Genomic DNA, 20,915 nt, shown 5'->3' on the forward strand with positions numbered 1-20,915 from the left:
TCTGCAGGATAGCCGGGAAGGAAGGGCCGGGAAGGGCCGGACTCTTTGGGATGCTGAGAGCTGCGGAGGGGAAGCCTCGCTGCTCACCTTCCCTTCTTCCCCTTCTGTGTTACAGCTCCGGGAAGCTCGGCTCGGATTTACAGCAGCTGGAACTGCTCCTGGAAAAGGGATTTCAGACTGCGAGCTGGAGGAAGGAGAAATCCTGGGGGGATGGCCGTGAGCGAGCCGCGATGCGGGAGAGGTGAGTGCTCCCCATCCCATCCCATCCCATCCCATCCCATCCTATCCCATCCCTGTATCCCATCCCTGTATCCCATCCCTGTATCCCATCCCATCCCTGTATCCCATCCCATCCCATCCCTGTATCCCATCCCATCCCTGTATCCCATCCCTGTATCCCATCCCTGTATCCCATCCCTGTATCCCATCCCATCCCATCCCATCCCTGTATCCCATCCCATCCCTGTATCCCATCCCATCCCTGTATCCCATCCCTGTATCCCTGTATCCCTCTATCCCTGTATCCCTGTATCCCTGTATCCCATCCCATCCCATCCCATCCCATCCCATCCCATCCCCATCCCTCCCACCGCCTTTTCCTTCAGGAAAAACTCCTCCCCATGTAACACTTTTCTCCTCTCCTGCCCTTGCAGCTTTAGCAGCCCCTGCCAGGAGCCCGCAGCAGGATGGTCCTGGCGGGCAGAGCCGCTCTGCAATTCCCGTCCCTCCGATCCACGGGCTCAGGATCGCGGGGGAAGCTGAGCTGCCACCCCCGGAGGGCACAGGTGGCACCTGGGGACTTTGGTTTTTCCTCCACACCCCCCTCCAGCCACCAGCTTCCTTCAAAACCAGCAGCACCGACGCGATTCCAACGCCTCCGGAGGCACCGGCAGTTCATTATTCCGATTTTTGGACTTTTCCCGAATTCCAGAGGAGACCATGACTTGCTGTACAAGTCGCCCCCGCTCCTCTCACGAGTAGGGAAGAATATTTCCCCTTTGCAGGTCATCGCTCTGCTCGGATGTGAGCTGCAGAAGGACTGCAAGTTGTTCTGAGGGAATGTGAGCTGTATCCTCCTGCTGGGAGGGATGGAGGGGTCGTTCGTTGTTCTTAACCTCTGCGAGGTTGTGCGTGTAGCTCTGCTGGGAAATCTGCCCTGGGACAGTCAGAATTCCCAAAAGTGTCCCTGCGGGAGGAGCATTTTCCTCTTGACATCCCCAGAGCATCCCCACCTGGAATGCCCTGGGAGTCCCACCGGACACATTTGGGAATTTGGCCTTCCCACGGTGCCATGAGGGGTTCTATAATATTTATAGTCTGTACTGAGCACGCTCTGAGAATGGTTAAACCATATCCCAAACTATGTAGAGGAAATTCCTCGGGATGTCTTGCTCACGAGCCAGGGCTGTTTGTGAGGTTCAGGATGCGTGTGTGCCTTTTGTAAAGGCAGGAGCTCGTTTTTATGTCCTTATAGGACTGAAAAGTTACGGCTGTGCTGTCGATTATAAAAGAAATATTTATTGAAGTCTTTCATGAAAGGCAGGTGTATAAATTATATTTAGTTTTCGGTACCCTTTTGCCAGGGGAAAATGGGAATTTGTTACTGTCCTTGGAGGATGTTATGATTTGTTCTGTGCAAGCTGCACCAATGTATGACCTGTGCCAGAGTTACCTTGAACGTCAGAAATTGCAGAAACTTTCAACGGTCAAAAATAAATAAAAATCTGTTTAATCATTCCAAACTTATTCTGTTTTTTAAAGTAGTTTTTACAGCTGGTTTCCCTGTGGTCAATGGACATGAGATAGATTACAGTGAAAGCAGAGATGTTCAGATTTGACACCGAATTTCCCCACCAGTTCTGTGCCCATCAGAACCCCCTGCAATGCTGTTTTCCATAGCTCGGGAATATCAAACCCCAGCTCTCTCAATGTGAGATAAAAATAACAGCACAGCCCAGCAGCCAATTCTCTGGGAATTCAGAGCCAAGAAAGGTCACTGCAAGGGTGAAAAAAAATCGTGGTGTGGTTTGGTTGGGAGGGACCTTAAACATCATCTAATTCCAGCCCCTTGTCACAGGCAGGGACACCAAGCCCAGAAAGCACTTTTAATTAAAAGATTAACTTTTCCAAGGCTCCTCACATTCCTGGGGATGTGTCCGGGTCACAAAACACTTGGGGAAAGGCAGGGGGTTAAAATTCAGGGGGTCTCTCTGCCCTCCTCGGGGGTCTCTCTGCCCGTTCTCCCCAGTTTGTTCCGGGGGTCTCTCTCCCCATTCCCCCCAAATTTCTCCCCTATCACCCCACCAGGGGTCTGTCCTTGTCCCCTCCCTGCTCTTCCCGAGGTCTCTGCCCCGGGGTCTCTCCCTGTCCCCCTACACTGCCCCCGGGGGTCTCACCGACCCCTCCCCGGGGTTTTCTTTCCCAATTTCCCCTCTCCAATTCCCCCCTCGGGAGTCTCACCGGGGGTGTGTACCCCAAATTTCTCTTCTCTCCCCTCCTCCATGGTCTCACTGGGGATGTCCCCCAAATTTCCCTTCTCCAATCCCACCTCGGGGGGTCTCACTGGGGATGTCTCCCCCATTTCCTCTCTCCAATCCCCCCTCCATGGTCTCACCGGGGGTGTCCCCCAAATTTCCCTTCTCCAATCTCCCCCCTCCATGGTCTCACGGACCCCTCCCGCGGTGTCCCCCCCATTCCCTCTCTCCAATCCCCCCTCCTGGGGTGTCCCCCCCATTCCCTCTCTCCAATCCCCCCCTCCATGGTCTCACCGGGGGTGTCCCCCCCATTCCCTCTCTCCAATCCCCCCCTCCCGGGGTGTCCCTCCCCCATTCCCCCCCATTCTCCCCCCTCTCCCCCCGGGTCTCTCCGCCCCCCCCCCACCGCGGAGTCCCTCAGGCCCCGCCCCCTCCCCGCCCAATCCCCCGCGCCTCCAGCTCATTGCTATGCAGATTTATGCGCATACATTTACATGCTGATAAGGCCGGGGTGAGGGAGGGAGCGGGTCGCGTTCAAAATGGCGGAGCGGGGCGGGCGCGGCAGCGGTCACGGTAGCCTGGACAAGAGCATCACCCTCCCGCCCGACGAGATCTTCCGCAACCTGGAGAATGCCAAGCGCTTCGCCATAGACATCGGTAACCGGGCAGGGGAGGCTGAGGGGAGGGGGCGGCGGTGGGGAACGGGCGGCGGCTTCGGCCCCGTTGAGGGGACCCGCGGGGGGGCCGGGCCCGGCGCACGCGGGGCACGCTGGGAAGTGTAGTCCCCCGCGGCGCGCGGGCCAGCGCGAGTGGGCGCGGGCTCACTACAACTACCGGGGGGCTGCGCGGTGTGGGGGGCGGCGCGGGGCACGGCGGGAGTTGTAGTCCGGCCGCCCGGTGCCGGCGCGGCTCGGGCGAGGAGCGGCACTACAGGTCCCGGCGGGCCCTGCGCGGGTAACGGGCCGTGGGGAGCCAGGAGGGGCGGCCCGGCCGGGGCTGCCCTTGGCGGCCAAAGCGGGGACGGGGGAGAGCCAGGAGGGCTCGGCGGGGCCGGCCGGGGGGCGGCGGGGCTGGGGGACATCGGCTGCATCCCCTCACAGCGCGCCGGGCCCTGCCCCAGTGCGCCAGGCCCGAGTGCGGAGCCCCTCGGCCGCCCCCCTCCCCAGGCCGCGGCCCGCGGGATGCTGCGGGCGCTCCTCCGGCTCCCGAAACCCGTCTGGAAGAAGCAAAAAGGGCCGGGCACGGCGGCTGTGGCACTGCCCGGACAGGGCAGGGTGGCTGGCGTGGGTCGGGGTCTGTCACTGCTGCCTCAGTCACCCCGGTGCCCTGTGCATGCCCCCCAGCAGCCGACATTGCCCTTTTCCCACATCCTGAGCCGAGGGACAGGGTGACACGGGTGACACACGTCAGGGTGACACCTGCGCGCCACGGCCGGGAATTGTGCAGGGACAGGCTGAGCCTGTTCCCAGTTCCTCCCGTGCAGGCATCAGCAGTCGTTCTGTGGACACCCACTGAGCCAAAAGTGCCATTTCACACATTTTCCTTCCGTTTTACGGTCTTGAGATCAGTGGAACTTTTAGGAGAAAAGCCAAGGGTAAAGAAAACCAAGCTATTACTCCTCAGATGAACACTGTGTCACGGAGACTCAGGGACAGTGGGAAGGAACCTGCACCGTAATAGAAAATCTTGTCACCAGTTCCTTCACTGGTTCCAATGACAGCCGGAACTGGCCCTTTGTGCGGGTCAGCACGGAATTAGAGTCGTGGGATTAGTTATAAAACCTAGTTACATGTCTCAGCTGGTGTTCCGAGTGGATTTAAGTCTTTAAAAACTGCGAGAGGAAGGGGATAATGCACAAAGCATGGCTCTGCGTACCGTGGGTCTGGCGGTGAATTCCTGCAGCACCTGTGTCATTGTTGGTGTAAAACACACGACATTCCAACACGGGCTGTGTGATCCTCGGTTTGGAGAGAAGCTTTTCCATTAAAAACTGTCCAACCCCTTATCTCTAAGCACCAAACTCTCACCTTTTAGCAGAACAGACCATGAGTTTTGTTTACCAGAAACTTTAAAGCACTGGCTGGGACACTGAAATCAGATCCAAGGTCAGGGAAGCTTTATTGCTTTTACTATAAGTGTCTGTCCATGGTCACTCTACACTGACCTCACTTCAATTTTCCTGTAGTAAACTGCTTGTTTTGCTCTTACAGGTTGCAAATTATTTTCCTAACAAAAATATTTGAGCACTGTGGAAGAGCTGACAGTGCTGTTATGAAGGGAAAGCCTTCCCCACTCTAGGGATTATCTTTCACCTCTGCTGCTTCATTTCTTGGTTATTATTAGGCAGCAGAGTGCAATGCCACCGAATTTAGCCATTATTTAGGCTCTAACATTGCCAGGTTTTTATTTGCTTTCAGGACTTTAATGATAACCCAGTAGTGGATCACAGTTACCCTCAGACCTGGAGCACTGTGGTGGAAAACATTGAAGTTATTCAGTGTAACCCCAGAAATCCACTTTTGCAGGTCAGATGCCAAGACAGGGCAAGGGGTTTGTGTTTCAAGGGGAGAGTTGAAAGTTTTATTGCCATGAGCAGACTGGAGGCCTGCAGGGGATGATGAGGCTGCTCTGCTCAGACTTGCACATTGGTAATATCTCCAACTGCTGTGTGCTTGAGAAACATCACTCTGAGCATTCTTTACCCCAAAGCCAAGACCAATCTTGCAAAATAATTACTCAGTACAGAGGGTAATTTTCTAACCAGCCATGAGTTTGCTGACCTGTCCCTAAAAGCAGAGTAAGAATATTATTTAGGTGTTGCTGCTGAAATGCTCTGTGCACATGAGGAGCATTGCTCAGTGGTGGCAAACCAGCTGAGAAAATCCTGGTACAGATTTGGGGAGTTTTATAAAGTTTCCAAACAAAGTAAATAACAGCTGTACATGTACTGGCCTGGCTAATTAAGAATTTCCACTGCTCATCCTCATCCCACATCAGTTGGGCACAAACTGAATTTATAGAGCTTTTCCCTCCTGTGATGCCCTGGGGGTTAACCAGGCCAAGCATTCCTCAACAAAGGTTCTTTCTGCATTTCCATTAATTCTCTCTGGCTTTAACTGAGGAGACCTGGAGAACCAGGAGCTGACATAAACATAAGTGCTATTGTTTGCTCCCAGGTGAGGCATTAATCATAACTTGTCATCTCTTTATGAACAGGTGGTTCATTAACCAAATTGGCTTATTACTCAACTGTACAGCACAAAGTGGCAAGAGTGAGATCCTTTGATCATTCTGGAAAGGTGAGAATTCCATCAGGGATCAGCTGCATGTGATTGACTCACATGTTCTGGACTGGGTAGAACAGAAATTGTATCCAAACCCATCCAATAACTTGTTCTATATCAAACTTTTTGGGAAGTGCTTGTATTGGCAGGTACTGTTTAAAATGTTTATTTTCTAGACAGTAAATGTGGTACTTCTGTAAAAAAAAAAAAAAGCCTGCTCCTGTGCAGACATCACTTTCCTTGTGCAGAGGGATTTCCTGCATGTTAGCTGCATGGGAGAATTGATTATCTCAGCTTAAGGAGAATTAAGACCTGTGAAACTCCATTCTTCTCTGACACAGCCTGAGGTGTTATATTTAATGGCATTAACACAGTTTCAAGGGCAAAAAAAACCACAAGTATTGATGTTCAGTAATTCAGCATTTAACCTTGTTTCTGCAAGAATGTTCTCTAAGAAATCCTTTTCTCTCTTAAAGGACATAGACAATGAACCTTTGTATGAAATATCTGTTCAGGAAGAGATTACAGCTCGACTTCACTTCATTAAATTTGAAAACACTTACATTGAAACCTGCCTAGATTTCATCAAAGACCATCTTGTCAATACAGAGACAAAAGTCATCAAAGCCACTGGTGGTGGTGCCTATAAATTCAAAGACCTTATTGAGAAGAAGCTGGGGTTGAAGTAAGTGGAATTGCTTTTTATTCTGTAAAGAATTAACTTACACCTACTCCAAAGGCTTTTATAATTTTCCTGGGCATGCTCAGAGGTAATTCATGTGACAGTCATTTATTGTATAGCTCCTACCTAAACTTCATGGAAAGGCTTGCAGGAGAGCAAAGGGCTGCCCCATGAATTTACAGCCTTATGAATTTACTGTTCAAACACCATTATCTAATACTAAAAAACTTACACTAGATTCCATCAAAGGCTGTCTTATCAATACAGAGACAAAAGCCATCAAGGCTACAGATGGTGATGCCTATAAATTCACCTTCTATGCTGTAAGTGTAGAAAAACATTAATTTACCCCAAGATTAAACATCACTGGGGATGGCACCTGTCCTGCTGTGATCTGTGTATTACATTCCTCAACCCCTGAGGGTCTGTGCTCATCTTTTACACTGTCTTTATAAATTACTTAATTCTCCTGATAAGCTGGACTCTGATCTCTTTATTTCACACTAGCCCCCATTAGTACTTTATTGGCTATTACTAATAATCAATTGATCAAGATGAGGAGGCATTTTTCCCTCTTATCTCATGTGCTGCACCTGGTTTTGGTTTTTATTTGGTTCTGACATACTCAGTTGGCCCCCAGGTCCAAACCAGAGCAGCTTCTCCATTGTGGAGCACACAAATCATTCTGTAGTAGCTGAGATGAGCTTGTGTATTGTTTCCAACAAGCCTCAGGATATCTCCTGTAAGAATTTCCATAAATCAGTAGCAGTACAGAGGCACAGAAGTTTACAGAAGTCAGTGTGTTAGCTGAATTATTAATCATCTCTAAGTTTTGTATCACCTTCCCAGACTTCACACTGGATGTGTCCTGTTGTGAGTCCTGCTACTCTTGGGAGAAGTCTCTCTTGTTTTTTTTCTGTGTTTGCTAGTCCCAGTTTTAGGCTCCTCCCAGTCCCTTGAATCTGTCATAAACAAGTGCTGAAATGTTGAGGGGGCCTTTTGTGCTTTATTAGGAGGCAGGGGAAGAGCAACAGATAATTATTCCATGTTGGGAAATTGTTTTCTGAGGCTAATTTCCAGCTAAGCTTCCTGACCTACTTTATGGCAGGGGTGCACAGACCATGAAAGGAGCAGGGCAGGAAAGAGCAGTGTAAACAAGCAAACAGGATTATTTGTAATGACAACATGATTAAAGGAACTGTGTAACAGAACTCCAGCCTGGAGTTCTGGCATGGGAGGGGAGCACAGACCATGTGCAGATGGAAGTTTCATGTTTCCAGGGAGTTGGGCTCCTGCCACGTGGTGTGAAAATTCCACTCTGCAAAGTCTGTGCAAACTGCCTTATCAGCAGGGCTGGGACGTTTATCTAAGGTTTTTTCCTCCCTCTCAGAGTTGATAAGGAAGATGTTATGACCTGCCTAATTAAGGGGTGCAACTTTGTGCTGAGGAACATCCCCCACGAGGTGTTTGCTTACCAGAAGGATTCAGACACAGAATTCCGGTTCCAGACAAACCACCCCAACATTTTCCCTTATTTGCTGGTGAACATTGGCTCAGGGGTCTCCATAGTGAAGGTGAGTGATGGCCAGAATGCTTTGTTGGGAGATTTCTAAAGGTGATCTGAAACCTCTCACTGGTTCAGATTTGTATTTATTTCACCTTGAGTAATGCAAGGTTTAAAAAGAAAATTGTGCCTTTAAATAATTGCAGAGTTATGAATGCTTTTCCATTCACTGATTTTTTTTAATTACATTTAATTTTGATGTTTAGAGAAGTGGTTACATTACCTGATGAGGACAAAGGCTGTCAGATCAAAGTGATTTTTGATGTTTGTTTGGTCTCACTGTTGAAGATACCAAGTTGAATGTCTGTATTTAGCATTATTTGCTAAGAATTAAATATAGAGATTTCCAAAAGTGCTTGTGGTGTATGTGCAATGTGCCCTTCTCACCTGGCACTTCCACAGTGGAAGGATTCCATCTCCACTGATTCCACTGTCCTAAAACTCTGTACACTGACATTTAAATCTGTGTTAGACATTATAACAGGACTTTCCAAATAAATCTGCCTTGTTTGATTCACAGGTAGAAACAGAAGACAAATTTGAATGGATTGGGGGCAGCTCAATTGGAGGTGGAACCTTCTGGGGTCTTGGAGCTCTGCTCACCAAAACAAAGGTATCCAAGTGTCTCTTTTAATGGGGGTGGGATTAAATTAATGCTGGGAGGAAGCCTGGAATCTTGGGTAACAAGGCTGAGTGCTGGACTTGTGTTCGTATTTTTGATACTACTGATGCATAAAAGGCAGCTTTACTTGGAAAAAGGTACTGGTGGAATATAGGGATGAGAATTAGAAGATGCTTATTGTGACCAAAAGCAATCCTGCTTGGGGCTCAAGGACAAGTGATGGACAAGAACCTCCTCAAAGTGGCTTGGTAATTTTTTATTCTCTTTTCAACTTAAAATGCCAGCCCAGTTCCTGCAATGCTGTCTGCAGAAGAGAGCAGGGAACACACAACTGCTGCAGAATGTCTGGGAGCTGAGAGGAGAAATTTTGCCTCATGGTTGGTTCGTTGGCTGCCAACATGAATTTAAATCTTGGGCTGATGGACAAGGCGTGACTTAGTCCTCCTCAGCCCAGCTCTGACATCATGCTGGGCTTCCCAAAGAGCCATGTGGTTTAAAGGGGTGTCCTAAATGTCAGCAGTGTAGGAAAAGCTACAATTACATATTCACCAGATAAGAAAATGTCAAAGGGAGGGCACAGCCTGGGCTGTGCTTTTTGTTTGATGCTCCTAAAGAAAAATCTTAGAACATGACAGTGCTTGCTCTTAATTCTCTCTTGGTTTTGTAGAAGAAATTCAAGTTATTTGGGTTATGAATTAAGTATTGGGATGATGGAGGTTGCCTACAAGTTTAATTTCAGGGACAGTGACACATCCTGCAATAGTTTGAGACTTTTTTATTGTGCTTCAGGAAGACAAAAATTCTTTCTTCTTATTTCCTGTATTTCTGACTTCCAAGATAAGGGATGCCATGAGGCCTCTGACTGTTTTATATCTCCTTCCCCTTAATTTTCAGGGGAAATTCAGCAAAATATCTGCAGATAAGAAAGAGGTTGATTGTGGTGTTCAGCTTCAAAGGAGCTCCACTGAAGCTCTGTCTGTTTGACCAGATAGGGAGTCTGGATCCATCCTTGTGAATCAGAAATAGCCTGTCTTTGGCTGCCAGGGTTAATTCTAACACTGGCTTTGCTCAGTAAAGGTGCTGCAGAGCCCTGGCTCAGCTCAGCTGTAGTAACTGTGCTTCTCACCCTCAGAAATTTGATGAATTGCTGCAGCTGGCCTCCAAGGGCCAGCACACCAACGTGGACATGCTGGTGAAGGATGTGTATGGAGGTGCCTGCCAGACCCTGGGGCTCAGTGGGAATCTCATTGCCAGCAGCTTTGGGAAGTCCACCACAGCAGACAAAGGTACTGGGATAAAAAATACCTACCCAAACATCTCCTCTGGCTCTTGGCAATCAACTCTATACCGATCTAAAGGCTAGAGCTGAAAATAATCACCAGCTTCTTTCATGATCTTGTGTTTTGCCTGCACAATATTAAAGATATTATTCAGTACTGCTTTATAAGCAGACATTTAAATTTTCAGTTTGGGAGTGCCCAAGCCAAGGGAAAATTTAAAAATAACTGTCTGGTTAGCCTGGGGTTAATGCATTCCTGTGGGAAATAGATGTGGCTTTCTGGGCTCCAGAAAGGCCCTTTGGCAGTGATTTACTGCAATTTGCAGTTTATTTGCAGTATCTTAATGAAGTACTTGCAGTGCATCTCAGGCCAGGAGGGATGGATGAACCTCACCCGTGGTTCCTAGAGAGAAGAAATGGATTCCTGCCATCTAGGAAGTTTATTTTTTTTAAGAAATGTTTCACATAGGCTTAGTGAGGGATTTTTTTCCTGGTATCTTCATTCAAATCACACTCTTTGTTAGAAGTACATTTTATATGTGAGGTTTTTCTAGGAGTAACACACAAGGAAAAATGCTCCAACCCTGGATTTTTCTTTCCCCAACTGCAGGTTCAGTTAGGAAAGCACAATCCACTGCAGCTTCCTCAGTTTGTGTGTAATTTGCTTTACTCTTCCTTCCCTTCCAGAGTTCTCCAAAGAAGACATGGCAAAAAGCTTGCTGCACATGATCAGCAATGACATTGGCCAGCTGGCCTGCCTCTATGCCAAACTGCACAACCTGGATAAAATCTATTTTGGAGGGTTCTTCATCCGGGGCCACCCCGTCACCATGCGCACAATAACCTACAGCATCAACTTCTTCTCCAAGGTAAGGAAAACACAGGCTTCCCCACAGCAAGGTCACATTTGAGGTATTTTTCTAGGCTCTTGGGATACTTTAATAAATGAATTTGCACATGAAGTAAGCTTAGAAGGCTGCTCCTTAGGTAGGTAAGGCAGGGATTGTGTTGTGGGAGGGTGAAATCAATGTGAAATGCCTGGGAGTTGTGTCTGGCCCTTTTTCTCTCTCCCTACCTCCCTCTCTCTCTTTTGATTATTATTTTTTGATTGACAGTCTGTCTTGTAGCTCCAAGTAATGAGTTTCCACTGTGTTCTTAGATAGTCACCATCATTATTCAATTCCTCTTGCTGATTTGCATCTTTCCACCCCCAGGTCATGCAGTGTGGGGTTGTTCTGCTGAGACAGCTGGCATCAGTGGGGTTTTGTTATTAAAGAGAAAAAGCAAACCCCAAATCAACTAAGCTGAAGTTCTTTGCAGGTTTTGAAGCTGTGGAAAATACTGAAGATTTTTGACTAGGAAAAAGGTCCAATCCACAAGCTCCTTAATGGTTGTTACAGGTAGATTAGTCCTGCACTTTGGGAATTTTAGAGTAGATTACACCATTTTTTCCTCATCTCAGTGCTTCATGCAAGAGACTCTTGTGTGCTGCTTTTTCCCCTCTTTATTTCACCATTGTTGTCCCTTTCTGTTAAAACTTGCTGAGTTCCAAGAAAGCTATTGCAAAACTGCAGCTTTAGGTTGTAAGAGACACTTTGCCAGAGATTTAAATCCAAATCTCCCTATGAGCTGGAGCTGCTGTTTCCCTGTAGCCCCCTCAGGGTGAGCTGTTCCCAAGTCACTGCTGAATTCCTTGGGAAAAGGCCTAGGAAAGCTGAGGGTGAGGGGTCTCCTCCCCAGCATTCCTGTATTTTGCATTAATAATTGAGTTCTTTGGATGGGGGATGCTTGCCTGTGGGTAATGCAGTGTCTGTGTGGTGTTGAAGAGCAGTGCAATGAAATGAAGACAATGAGCAGTGTCCCAAAGGTGCTGGCTGCAGTGGCACACACTTAACCTTGCCAATCCCATGACCTTGCATTTCCAGCCTGTTGAAGCAAGAGGAGTTGAATATTCATGGAATGATGCAGGGGTGTTTTCCAGGGAAGGCCATAGAGCACACACCACTGGTGCATGGGTGTTTTCCAGCGGTGTGGTAACTGGGGAATGATGTGTGTGAGCAGTTCCTCCCCGAGCTGTTCCAGAAGCACCATTAAAGTTGCTGAATGTGTGAGAATGTAGCACAAATGACTATTACCATCTTCTAGTTGTTGCTATTAAATTAAAGTGTGAAACTAGTGACAAAGAAGTGCCTGTTAGCCCTCAGGGACCATCCAATTGCAATGTTTCATATTGTGGCAGGGAGAGGTTCAGGCATTGTTCCTGAGACATGAAGGCTACCTGGGAGCCATTGGGGCATTTTTAAAAGGAGCTGAACAAGACAGTAAGTACAGCACTGCTCTGTTCTGTATATGCTGTGTTCTGAAATGTCAGTGTACTGTCCAAGTTTCTCTTAAGAGGCTGCATGTAAGCTGTTGCCTAAATAAATCCATTTGGCACTAATAAACACAGATGCTGGGCTTTGGTTTTATACATTCTGGCAGGGACATCTTAATTTCTCACTGGATTTCCTGCTCACCTTTGAGAAGGCAGCAGGACTGGGCTCTTCTCTTCTCTGCATTTCTGCAAAGAGCAGTCACAGCTCTAAATCCAGCTGGGGAAATGTGGGTTTGGAGAACTTCCCCCTCTTTAAGAGGCCACTTCTGAATTCCTTTAATGTACTGAGGAAGACCAGCATCTCCAAACTGTTTGTTTGAGAGTGAAAAGCCTCACAGAGGAGACCCTTCTGTCCAGATCCCTTGGATCCAGGGTGCTTTGGTGGAATTCTGCCTGTTCAGTTTTCCTTTTCCCATTGATGTACTGGCAAGCCAGGCAGTACATTGGTTACAGTGGCACAGCCACAGGCTGCTAATGGTACTTAGCTCAGTGAGTATCAAACACACCTCCAAAAAATGGATGTGGAATTCTTTTCCTGCCCATTTGATAGAGATGGGCAAGGAACCAGCTACTGAGGAATTAAAGACATTGCTTCTGCAGCATGTACTGTACATCTGAGCTCATTAAACTTTTCTCAAATAAAGCAAATCTGGAAATAACTCTAGTGTTTCTCTGAAGCTTACATTATGCTTTGAGAGTTCTGTAATACTATTTTGTTAATAATGGATCTAGATTTAGAAATAAGAAATGCTCAGTGATAGTGCTTTGGAGGCATGCTGATTAATGACAAAGGAATGGGGTTAAAAAGAATGATTTTAGAACTTTAATTGTCTCTTGTCTCATTCAGGTTGAAGCTCTTTCGAGCAGGTAATTCACTGAGTGGTTGAAACATCTCTTTTGGGGGTTAAAGGGAAAAGTTCTGGTTGCTTTTAAAGACAAGGGGAGCTGGCTCTAGACTCACTCACAGGAGTATTCTCAGTTTTATTTTCAGATCATGTGTGTCTGTGTCTTTCTCTTTTCTAGATCCAAACCAGTACAGCTGGGGAGAGAATTATGCTGGGAGTTCTGGGCTTATGAGCACATCCCCTGATGTTTACCCCATGCAGAGAACACGCAGTGGTACAGTATGTGCTGTCTTTTCTAGACCTGTGTGTGTTCTCTTAGCAGTGCTCACCTGGACATAGGTGATTATTCTCTGGTTGTTCTTGCCCCTGGGGCTCCTGCTTTCCCAGAGAAGTGACCAGTCTGGTGTCTGGTGTGGTGTTGTCTCGTGTCCTGTGTGGTGTTGGATGGAATGTTTCATCAAACAGACTGGCTGCTGCTTTGTCTTGCTCCCCTTCACCAAAGTGGGGGGAAGGTTTGTCTCTTACCCTTCCTCTGGAGCAGCTGGATTTTGCTGAACTACCTCAGAATTTGGAATTTCATGTTCCACCATCTTTGAGCAGCATTAATTTGCTTCCTATGTGAAGACATATACAAAGTTGGACAGAAGAGCACAAGCCCAGTCATCTCTTAAATTCACTGACAGCACAGCAGTTCTGATTTCACAGTGGATTATTTTCACACTGGATAATTTCTGTATGTAGAGTGGGCATGAAAAAAATAATCCACAGAGGGAACTGGATTATTTATGATGACCTAAAATTGTCTGCAAATCTGTCAGTCTTAACTGTGGCTGGACTTCTGCAGCCCTTGTGCTAATTTAATTCATTGTGAATTAATTTCTGAGTGAGTTCTAACCCATCTCTTTCCTTTTCTCCCCTAGTTTGACATGCTGGAAATGGACAGATTGGAGAGACCACTTGTTAACCTGCCACTGCTGAAAGACCCCTCCACCTACATCCCAGACACTGTTGACCTCACAGATGATGCCATGGCCAGAAAATACTGGCTCACCTGCTTTGAGGAGGCACTGGATGGGGTAAGTGTCACAGAGCAGCCCTGTGTGGGTGACACAGGTATTTAGGAAACAAATCTTTGTCCTGTAAAATATTCCTGCTGTGTCACCCCTCTGGAAGTGCAGCCCCTCTTTCCCTGTGACAGAAGCACCTGACATTGTCCCAGTCCCTTAAGGAAGGGCTTGGCCCCTTCAAAGGTAGAAATGTTCTTCTGTGGTGCTTTTTTTTTTTTTTTAGCTTCTGGAAGGTGTTTTCAAAGCATTTTTTCGCTTTATTGGCACTTGGACCTTTCTGTACAGAGCTGCAAGCAGGACAGTTACACAATGAAAGGCCAGAGATCCTTGGGTTGTTCCTCCTCTGGGAGCAGTCCTGCTGCCTCACAGACACTTTGCCATGGGAAGAGCACAATTGAATCAGACACAAGTTATTTTTTTGCACTGGAGCTGGTTCAGGCAGTTCACTGGAGTAAACAGAAAGAGAACACAAGGGGTCAACATGCACCATTACATTTCTGCCTGTTTCTCCTTTAGTATATGTGCAGTGTTATTTTTTTTCCTCTCCTCTAAGTAGTTAGAACTTGTGCTTAATTTCTGACAGCACAGTCTGGAAAACAAACTTTAAGTCTTTTGGGATGAGAAGAGACATGAAAATGTTGTTTACTGTTTGGAATGAAGGGAGGCTGGGAGGTGCTGTGTGGGAGGCTGCAGGCACAGAACAGGGAGGCAGATGGAGGGGTTATTGCTCAGACTGAACTTCACAAGGAGGAAGAGTTAATTTGGTAACTCCAGTGTTGCCTAATTTCTCTGCCAGGTGGCAAAGCGAGCTGCAGCCAGTCAGCCAGACTCGGTGGATGCACAGGAGAGAGCTGAGAAATTCCGCCAGAAATACTGGAACAAGCTCCAGACACTCAGGCAGCAGCCCTTGTAAGTGGTTTGATTTTCCCTTTTGCTTCTGTTGAACAGTGGAAGCCTATAAAAAAAAGCTAACCAGGTTGTGAAGCAGAACAAACAAAGCCAAGTAGGCTGAAGGCTCAGGCAAGTTTTTGTGCCAAACATCAGATCCTCTGCACAGAGATTTTGGATTTCATGTGTTGGAGTTGAGCAGAGAAATTTTATCTTGGCAGAAAATTTGTTATTAAAAATTTGTACATGGTGATTAAAAGTTAGCAGCAAGTGAATTCTGAACTTTCTCCCTCCCTGTATTTAAATAATCTTACTGTAAATTTAAGGTTATTGAATGTACAATAAATAATCTTATTGTAGATTTTTATTGTAGAGCCAGGGTTTAGCACCTGTGACTTTCAGCTTTAGTGCTTGTTGAGGGGCTGTGACTTACAGAGGAAACAGAGAGAAAAATAACTTTTTCTGTTTGAAGTAATTGTCTTTTTCCCCCCTCTTCCTTCCTGAAGTGCATATGGTACCTTAACAGTCAGAAGTCTCTTGGATACAAGGGAACACTGTTTGAACGAGTTCAATTTTCCAGATCCCTATTCCAAGGTGAGTTCAAGACACTTTTCCAATACTCTGAAACTGTACAAGTGATGGATGGCACAGAGGGGAGGGATTAGAACCAAGTTCTGCCCTGGTTGGGAGGAGAAACAGCACTGGGGAGTCAATCATAAACCCTTCACCTGAACAGGCTCCTGGTCAGGATAATGGTAACCAAAACATCCCCAGCTCCAGCTGCCTGACAGCCCTGAGAAGCCAGGTAAGAAATGTTGGTCTGTAAATCCAGTGTTTGCTGTCTGTCTTACAGGTAAAGCAGAAAGAGAATGGAATTGCCTTAAAGTGTTTCCAGAGTGTGATCGAGTCCCTGGATTCCCTGGGCTGGGAGGAGAGGCAGTTTGCACTGGTGAAAGGACTTCTGGCAGGGAATGTCTTTGACTGGGGAGCAAAGGCAGTCTCAGAGTAGGTGTTACATCCTTTACCAGCACCCTTTAAGCTACAGAATGTCCAGTTGTGGATTTTTTTTCTAAAAAATAAAGTTCCTCAGTCTTCCCATCAGCCTTTGTACAGCACTGTCACACCCTGCAGCTGGTTTAAGTCATTACATTTCATTCTGAACATTTCATGTTCAGAAAAGACAAAAATCGTCTTTTTTTGCTGCCTGCAAACATCTCTACATTGCTGAGGATGTTTTCTTTTAGCATCAGAACTCTGATTTAATGTCCTGATGAGCCTTTTGTTTTTAATATGATCACAAAATACATTTCCCAGTCCTGGGACCCACAGACACCCCCAGTATAATTGCTGGGCAATCACTAAGGAAATGTCTAAATTCCACTGATGTGAGATGGAGGAGTTGAACTGTGCCTTTTGTTTCTCTCCTGTTCCAGTGTTCTGGAGTCTGAGCCACAGTTTGGGTTTGAAGAAGCCAAGTCAAAGCTCCAAGGTAAGGGGAGATCCATGCTGGTGTTGGAGCTGGATGTTAATGGGGGGATGGAGTGGGAATGTTTGTGGGGGTTCTGCTGCCCAGATGACGAGGAGTCATTAGGACTTGGGAGGGTTCTCTAAATGCAGAGCCAGAGTTTGGGTAATGCTCCAAAGGAGTTAAACCTGCAGAGGTGGTCACTTACTGCTGTGTCCCTGCCAGGGAGCAGTGTCCTGGGGGGTCCAGCACAGCTCACACCACTCCAGAGCTTTAGGGTGGAAATTCCACTCCAGGCCTGTTCTCATGGAGCTATTCCCATAACAGAGAGCTCAGGAACTCTGAACCTACACATTTAACACTCCAAACCTGAGCTCAAATGCTCCAATGCCTCAGTGAGTGCAGCATGAACCTCCTGCTTGTGCCATGTGCAGAATGAGTGCTGATAAGAGTGAGTGGCTGCTGATAAGAAATGCTGACACTGCTCTGTCTACACAGAACGTCCCTGGTTGGAAGATTCCTACAGCCAGTGGCTGGAGCGACTGAAGGTACGACCCTGGGTGGCCCTAAACCCTCTAATTAAACACCTTAATCATCAAACCACCTCAGTAATTGTGGGGTTTGAACAGAACTCTCTTCAGACAGCCCAAAACAAATCCCAGTAATTCACCATAAAGAAAGGATTAAGGAATTAGTCTGAAATGTGGTTACTTCCCAAGCTGCTTCCCTGAATTCCCACTGGAGCCCTGCTGCCCCAGAGCCTCCCCTTCTTATCAGGGCTCTTATTTCCATACACCACACCCCTGAATTTAAAAACCTGGGGCCAAATGTAGTGTTTGAGTTGTTTCTCCCCCTGAGTAGCCAACCTAAAATTGGCATTAATGTAGAAGCTTGCTGGAAGTAATGAACTTATCAATTAGCAAAGGGTTTTTGTTTTTTTTTTTTTTCCCATGTGATCTCTTACCATTTAATTAAGATTAATTAAAAAGCTTTTTGTGTCTTTGTGTAAATCTCTCTGTTGGAAATGGCAGCCTAAAGGTTGGGGATGAGCAGACTATGGCAAATCATTACATGCTCCATCCTAAAACAAAGCATCAGCTAATCTTGTGTAACAGGGATAATTAGGGAACTACAGGCACTGTCCTGTCAGTTTTTATCAGGAATTAAGCATTTTTCAGTTCTGCTGCTGGTATGAACTGGAGTGAACTAAGTTTCATAACCCCAGGTTGAGAACAAATGAAGAGGTTAATGGAGAATAGGCACTATCTTTTCATTTTAGGATGTCACTGTCCCCACAGTCCATCCTGCCCTTTCCTGGCAGAAGGAAATCCTGTTTAGCCAGCACCAGGCTGGCTTAAAACACCCTCCAAGGTAGGTCCAGCTGGCACCCAGCACGTTCAGGATCACAGCCTGACTGGAGTTAGGCCTGGCTTGAGTTGGCAGGTGGAGGTTTTATTGCTGGAGTTTGAGACAGGACTCTCAAACACAGCACAGGAACTCGAGGCTGTTTTAAACCCCTTTGCAAAGACACCATCAGAGAGCCCCATTCCTCCTGTTTGTCACTGCTGGGAGTTTGCTGCAGTCCAGACCCAAAGGCTCAAGGGTGTAAAATGTGGGGGTTTGGAGGAGTAGCTGTGAATAACAAACTTCCCTGAGGTGAGTGGTGCTCCATCCTGAATGCATTGGTTTTCTCTTGCAGGAGGGTCCCCCTCATAAATGTGCCTTAATTTTCGCAGATAACAGTGGGATAGACATAATTTTAGGAGTCTTTCCTTTTGTCCGAGAGCTCCTTTCTAGAGGGACAGAGGTGAGTGCTTTTCCTTGTGAACTCTGGAGTTTTGGTAACTGCTGGAAGTGTCACTGCCCACACTTCTCTGCCAAAGTGGGAATAATCCAAGCACCTGGCACACCAGAGGCTGACTGTGACCTCTCCTGGCCCCTTCCCCCAGGTGATTTTGGCCTGTAACTCTGGCCCTGCCCTCAACGACGTCACCTACAGCGAGTCCCTGATCGTCACCGAGCGCATCGCGGCCATGGACCCCGTCATCCAGTAAGCACCACGTCTGTCACACCTCCCTGGGGAGGGCAGCTCCTGGGCACAGCCTGGGTTTGCATTTCTCTGCTCAGCAGCATCTGTAACCTGCAGCCTCAGCCCAAAGCAGGGTGTTTGCTTTCGTTAAAGTGAAAAATTTAGAAATCAGGTCTTTCTGGCACACCCATAGTTACATTTCTTGTGTCTTCCCTGACAAGCACTCCAGCTGCTCTAGCAGGAATTTTCTATTGTTAATAGAGGCAAACCCATGTATGTCACTCAGAGTGTCCCCAGGAGAGGATGCAGGGCTGACTGAGCAATCCTTGTGCTCAAGGAAATGTGTTTCCTGGTGAGCTCCTGCAGCAGAGGAAGCCTTTGCAAAAGAGGCTTCGATATTCCTGCTTCTCTGGCTTATTCCCAGATGTGCAAGGCCCTGCTGAAGCAGCTGTTTAATAATTTTGTCTTTTTAAACAGCTCTGCACTGAGGGATGAGAAGCTGCTGTTGGTTCAGACGGGCTCCAGTTCTCCGTGCCTGGATCTGAGGTACGTGTGCAAAGTGTCACTGTGTGGTTTGTGTCCCTCAGCTCCAGAGTGGTCAAAGGTTTGGATGTGGAGAATCTCAGCTGCCCTTCCTGCTGGGAATTGCTTCTGCACACCCAGCAGGAGGTGCTTAGTGTGGATTTGCAGACCTGTGACACTGCTCAGCTTTCCCTTGGTGAGGTGTGTGTGTTCAGGGCACAGCTGGGTCAGGAGCAGGTCAGGTTATGGCTGCTGTCAGATCCTGCAGGTGCCCAAATCCCCCTGGGACAGAAGCATCATTTCACCTTGTCTAACCTGTTCACTTCTGATCAGCTCCTCTATTGGAGACAGAACTTACCTGAGTCAAACTCCCAAGCTGGGTGCATTTAAACAACACTTCAGTTGATCCCCTTGGCTTTCAGGTGCTGCTGTTTGTGAGCACCAGTAACTCTATGCAGAGTCATAGTGGGCAGCTTGGGGCAGCCCTGGGGTGTGACTGAGGTGGGGCTGTGGTGTGACTGAGGTGGGGGACCTGGTTGGCCAAGGTGTGACTGAAGTGGTGGCTGAGGTGTGGCTGTGGGTGGAGCTGAGGTGGGGCTGTGGTGTGACTGAAGTGTGGCTGAGGTGGGGACATGGTGTGGCTGCAGGTGGCGAGGCAGGTGTGAGTGCAGTGGTTGCCATGGTGTAACCACAGTGATGGCCAAGCTGTGGCTGCAGTGGTGGCCATGGTGTGGCTGTGGTGTGACTGAGCTGTGGCCACAGCGGTGGCTGTGGTGTGACTGAAGTGTCACCATAGTGGTGGCCGAGCTCCAGCCAATGTGAGCAAGCTGTGACCAAGCTGTGGCTGCAGTGGTGACCAAGCTGTGGCCGTGGTGTGGCTGTGATGTGGCCACAGTGGTGGCCATGGTGTGGCTGTGGTGTGACTGAGCTGTGGCTGTGATGTGACCACAGTGGTGGCCGCGGTGTGGCCGAGCTGTGGCCGCAGTGTGACCGAGCTGTGGCTGTGGTGTGTCTGCGGTGTGGCTGTAGGTGGAGGTGCAGTGGTGGCCAAGCTGTGGCCGCAGTGGTGGCTGAGCTGTGGCCCCTGTGGTGGCCATGGTGGGATTGAGCTGTGGTTGCAGTGGTGGCCAAGCTGTGGTCGAGCTGTGGCCACTCTGACCGCGCTGTTTGCAGCCGCCTGGACCAGGGCCTGGCCGTGCTGGTGCGGGAGCGGCAGACGGACCTGGTGGTCATCGAGGGCATGGGCAGGGCCATCCACACCAACTACTACGCCGTGCTCAGGTGTGAGAGCCTCAAGCTGGCCGTCATCAAGAACTCGTGGCTCGCCGACCGCCTCGGGGGCAAAATCTTCAGCGTCATCTTCAAGTACGAAGTGCCCTGTAAATGATGGAGCTGGCACGGCCGATGGACTTGCACTAGTTTTACTTTAACTGTAAAGAATGTATTTTTATTACAACAGGGACAAGAGTTCACAGGAAATTCCGTATTTATATTGTGCTTTTGTGACTTAAAAAGCGACAATATGATTCACTCTATAGTCTACACACTCAAATATATATATGTATATCACTCATTGTTTATTTTGGTAAGTGTTTATTTTAATGCTGCAGTATTTGTGATGAAAAGACTTTATTTTTTTGTTCTGTGAGACATTCATATAGAAATATATTTAAATGTCAATGAAACCTTTTTTTATACATCTCTGCCTACTCTGCCAGCAGTGACACAGCTACATACCAAATAGTTTTTAACTACTAAGTGAACCTGACGTTGCATTTTCAGCTTTTAGACTTACCTAAATCTCTCCTGCTCTGTGCAGC

At 47.7% G+C, this 20,915-nt stretch overlaps 1 protein-coding gene across 1 annotated transcript; it reads left to right on the plus strand.

Annotated features, from left to right (window-relative positions):
- Positions 1–2,886: 2,886 nt before the first annotated feature.
- Positions 2,887–20,664, plus strand: PANK4 (pantothenate kinase 4 (inactive)). The gene is made up of 19 exons (XM_033079504.2): positions 2,887–3,131; positions 5,691–5,773; positions 6,235–6,443; positions 7,831–8,014; positions 8,525–8,617; positions 9,759–9,912; positions 10,593–10,774; positions 12,145–12,226; positions 13,303–13,403; positions 14,045–14,200; positions 14,988–15,100; positions 15,586–15,673; positions 15,933–16,084; positions 16,513–16,568; positions 17,043–17,092; positions 18,244–18,351; positions 18,494–18,594; positions 19,051–19,119; positions 20,269–20,664. The coding sequence occupies exons 1-19, from the start codon at positions 3,014–3,016 to the stop codon at positions 20,480–20,482; spliced, it is 2,313 nt and encodes a 770-aa protein (XP_032935395.1). The 5' UTR covers positions 2,887–3,013; the 3' UTR covers positions 20,483–20,664.
- Positions 20,665–20,915: the final 251 nt, after the last annotated feature.

Source organism: Catharus ustulatus, chromosome 24 (genome assembly GCF_009819885.2).
Source record: "Catharus ustulatus isolate bCatUst1 chromosome 24, bCatUst1.pri.v2, whole genome shotgun sequence".
NCBI classification, from domain to species: Eukaryota; Metazoa; Chordata; class Aves; order Passeriformes; family Turdidae; genus Catharus; species Catharus ustulatus.

Coding starts and splice junctions, on each gene's coding strand:
- PANK4 (XM_033079504.2), top strand. CDS start 3,014: ATGGCGGAGCGGGGCGGGCGCGGCAGCGGTCACGGTAGCCTGGACAAG. Junction 10,775..12,144: donor GCATCAACTTCTTCTCCAAG/GTAAGGAAAACA, acceptor ATATTGTGGCAG/GGAGAGGTTCAGGCATTGTT. Junction 12,227..13,302: donor AAAAGGAGCTGAACAAGACA/GTAAGTACAGCA, acceptor TCTCTTTTCTAG/ATCCAAACCAGTACAGCTGG.